The sequence below is a fragment of the Buceros rhinoceros genome, unplaced genomic scaffold (assembly GCF_000710305.1).
Source record: "Buceros rhinoceros silvestris isolate BGI_N320 unplaced genomic scaffold, ASM71030v1 scaffold165, whole genome shotgun sequence".
NCBI lineage: Eukaryota > Metazoa > Chordata > Aves > Bucerotiformes > Bucerotidae > Buceros > Buceros rhinoceros.
In genome coordinates, this window is record NW_010413165.1 from 1 (window position 1) to 4034 (window position 4034).

The window sequence follows — 4034 nt, forward strand, 5'->3', positions numbered from 1 at the left end:
AGCGCAGCAGAGGGGCAGGATCCCTTCCCTCCACCTGCTGGGTATGAGCCCAGGGCTCGAGACTTGACAACTCATGTCCAGCTTTTTGCCCATCAGCATCCCCAAGTCCTTCTACGCAGTGTTGCTCTCAATCACATCATCCCCAGTTCTTTTGATACCGGGGGTTGCCCTGAGCCACATGCAGGACCTTGCAGTTGTCCTTGTTGAATGTCATGGGCCCACTTCTCCAGCTTGCCCAGGTCCTTCTGGGTGGATCCTGTCCCTCAGGTGTTTCAGCTGCACCACTCAGCTGAGTGCCATTGTCAAACTTGCTGTGGGTGCACTGGATCCCACTGCCTATGTCATTGTTTTTGCATGTTTTCTCTCCACCCTTTCTTGTAGGAAGATCAGGGTATTTACCAAAGCAAAGTCCGAGACATGATCAGTGACAACCAGTTTCGCCTTCTCGTCAACATCAATGACCTGCGGCGGAAGAACGAGAAGAGGGCCAACCGGTTGGTATGGGGCACTGAGCTGTGCCTTTGGTACCGTGCCCTAGACAGGTTCTCAGAGGTCCAGCCCTGGGTTTGCAGGTCCTTTGTGGCAAGGAAGGGCCAGATCTTGTCCTGTGTACCAGGTCCCATGTAAAACGGGGACCTCCCCTCCAAGCTTGCGAATCCTTGATTTGGCAAAAACCTTTATCAGCAAGCTGGGATTGATTGTATGATATAAATTATCTCCTTTTGTAGGATGCTTGAGAATTTTTTGGCCCAGCCTTGCCAGTCTACTCAGGGATGTGTGATGTCAGATGTGGTTGGGTTTGTTTAGCTGCTGGCTGTTGGTGGCAGTGGACTTGATGCAGTGCTGTGAACGGGCTTTGGGTTTTTTCACCTCCTAGTAAACTTGCGGAGCACATGGAGGCATGTGAAGAGCGTTGAGGAGGAAGGCAGAGGGGCTGATTGGTCCACATCACCACCTTACTCTGTTTCAGGCTCTTGAGCAATGCCTTTGAGGAGCTGATCGCCTTCCAGCGTGCCCTGAAGGATTTTGTTGCCTCTGTTGATGCCACCTACGCCAAGCAGTATGAGGACTTCTACATTGGGCTGGAGGGCAGCTTTGGCTCCAAGCACGTGTCTCCACGGACACTGACAGCCTGTTTTCTCAGCTGCATTGTCTGCGTGGAGGGCATCGTGACAAAATGTGAGCCTGGGGGAAGACCAGGGGCTTTGGGGGTGGTGGGTCTAGGTGTTTGCTGCGGAGAACCTGGAGTGCACCATGAGGCATGATACATTCTGGTGACCTTGGTAAAGGGATCAGGGAGCTTGGCAGAAGGTCTTGAGTGTTGGGATGGTCTTTGAACTCAGCAAATCCTGGCCATGGTTGACAGCAGATTGTGTCCCGAATGCAGTTTGATGTTGGAGACCCTGTTGGGGACTGTCTGCTGGCAGAGGGGTGGGAGGGAGGGACATCCCTGCCCCTGACTCCTCTTTCTTCCAACTTCAGGCTCTCTGGTTCGTCCGAAGGTTGTCCGGAGCGTCCACTATTGTCCAGCTACCAAGAAGACTATTGAGCGCCGATACACGGACATGACTTCCCTGGATGCCTTCCCATCCAGTTCCATCTACCCTACAAAGGTGAGGGGAAGTATCAGCAGGTTCCTTTGGGGAACTTGTGTATGCTCTCTCTCTGTCAACTTAACCCATGGAGTAGCAATAAGATGGATCACATGTGTGAAAGTCACAGAGGCCTACTAGGAACATGTGAAAAAAGTCTCTGTTGGACACAAGGCCACCAGACCTGATAGTTCAAGTTCGTTATGATCTTAGTTCTTCTGTAGCATCGTTTCTTTGGGGGTTGTCAGCCAGTTCTGTTGCTCCTGGAACCCAGGTCAGCGTGGGCATGTATGTGCTGTCCCAGAGGGTGTGTGCAGCCTTGGTAGAGGGTTTGCCTCCTATTTGGGAATGGAGGAAGGTTGGCCTGAGCTTTGTCGCTATTGTATGCAGCGTGCTGCATGGGTAGTGGGTCAGGGCTTGGAGACGCCTAATGTACCAGCAGTGATGGATATTGGCAGCTTCAGAGTGGGGGCTGTGGAGCTGGTGAACCCCAGCCTCTGCCAGTGCTGATAAAGCAACCTTTTCCCGTTGGTTTGGGCATGTTGGGTGATACAGCCTGTCTTCCCACTGCTCCTCTGACCCACCTCTTCTCCCTGTGCTCCTGAAAAATGGTGCTAAGTCTATTTATTGGGGTTCCTTCTCTAGGATGAAGAAAATAACCCCCTGGAGACAGAGTTTGGCCTCTCAGTCTACAAGGACCATCAGACCATCACCATTCAGGAGATGCCTGAGAAGGCACCGGCAGGGGAGCTGCCACGCTCGGTGGATGTCGTTCTGGATGACGACCTGGTGGACAAGGTGAAGCCTGGGGACCGCATCCAGGTGGTGGGGACGTACCGCTGCTTGCCAGGAAAGAAGGGGGGTTACACTTCAGGGACTTTCAGGTGAGCCTTCTTTTGTCTTGACTTGTCACCCCTCCCACCGTTTTTGGTCACGTCAGATCTCTGAAAAATGAGATCTAGAGTAGGCAGGTGGCCGTCACGGAGCTGGTGGCTTAAATTGCTTGGAAGTGGTTTGCACTTTGCTCCTTAGCATCAGTGCGTAGGTCTCCATTGATGGCCCAGTGTGGTCAGGTAGAAGAGACTACAGCTCTTGGAGCTTTCCAGCCCGCTCCAGGACTTTGTAGAGCAAAGGATGACCATGTGGAAGTTTCTGCTGTGATGTTGCTGTGACCCATAGGCTCTGTGGGGCTTGCAGACCAGATCATGGCTGTGTCCCTTCTCCAGGACTATCCTCATTGCCTGCCATGTGAAGCAGATGAGCAAAGATGTCCGGCCTCTCTACTCTGCTGCGGATGTGGCCAAGATCAAGAGATTCAGCAAGAGTCGCTCCAAGGTATTTAAGTCTTACATCTAGAAGACAGGCAAGTATCAGAGCATGAGGTTTCAGGTAGAGCAGCTGTAAGGCTTGGTATGTGGCTACGGAGGTGTCTCATTGGGTTGCGAGTAGCTCTTCAACCCTCTTAGCAACATTGTTGGATTTTCCTCACCCTTTCTTTGTACTTTCTGCTTAGATTTTGGTTTAAGGAGTTTTCTGGAGTTTTCTTTTTGTTGTGGCTTCTGTACCTCTAGCAGAGTGTCCTTCCTGCCTGCTGGCAGCTCTGTGGTGCATAGCAGTTGAGACAGGTCTGTCTGTGTTGTGTGTCCCCTGTGAGTGTCCACGTGTGGACATCTGTCCGTGTGTGTCCTGACCCTGCGAGCTGGTTGCCAGAGAATCATAGAATAAAATCACAGAACGTTTTGGTTGAAAGAGACCTTTTAAAATCGTTGTGTCCAGCTGTTCCCCCACCACTGCCAGGTCACCACTAACCCTCAGCACCACATCAACACATCTGTTAAACCCCTCCAGGGATGGGGGGTCCACTACTGCCCTGGGCAGCCTGGGCCAGGCCTGGACAACTCTTTTGGGGAAGAAATTTTTCCTAGTATTCAGCCTAAATCTCCCCTCATGCAACTTGAGGCCATTTCCTCTTGTCCTGTTGCTTGTTCCTGGGGAGAAGAGTCTGGCCCTCACCTCACTCCAGTCTCCTCTCGGGTAGTTGTAGAGAGCAATAAGGTCTCCCCTGAGCCTCTTTTTCTCCAGACTAAACAACCCAGGTCCCTCAGCTGCTGCTCATCAGGCTTGTGCTCTTCACCAGCTTTGTTGCCTTTTTTGGGGTCTTGCCCGTCTCCTACAGAAGTTCCCCTGCAGGAGAAACATCTCCCTCTTTCCTATTCAAACCTCAAACCAGAACGAGATCGGAGGGAAAGGGTGTCTGCTGCAGCCTGGTGTTTACGATCTCACCTTTGCTTCATGGTGTGGAGAGAAGACAGCCTTGCTCTCACAGGGGTTGATGCTTCCAAAGCTTGCTTGATTGACTGTGACAGGATGGTCTAGGACTTTAGAGCCCTGGTGAACGAAAACTGGCTGATGGGTTTTTTTTTTTTTAATACATTTCATCCA

The 4034-nt window shown here is 51.7% G+C and overlaps 1 protein-coding gene across 1 annotated transcript in view; it reads left to right on the forward strand.

Annotated features, from left to right (window-relative positions):
- Nucleotides 1-381: 381 nt before the first annotated feature.
- MCM3 (minichromosome maintenance complex component 3) overlaps nt 382-4034 on the forward strand; it is a gene marked incomplete at its 5' end in the record, with an annotated part of 9636 nt that continues 5983 nt past the window's right edge. Inside the window, 5 exons of the mRNA XM_010136609.1 lie at nt 382-494; nt 971-1179; nt 1483-1613; nt 2238-2476; nt 2819-2927. Coding sequence (XP_010134911.1) covers nt 382-494; nt 971-1179; nt 1483-1613; nt 2238-2476; nt 2819-2927 — 801 coding nt within the window. The remainder of the gene's footprint in view (nt 495-970; nt 1180-1482; nt 1614-2237; nt 2477-2818; nt 2928-4034) is intronic.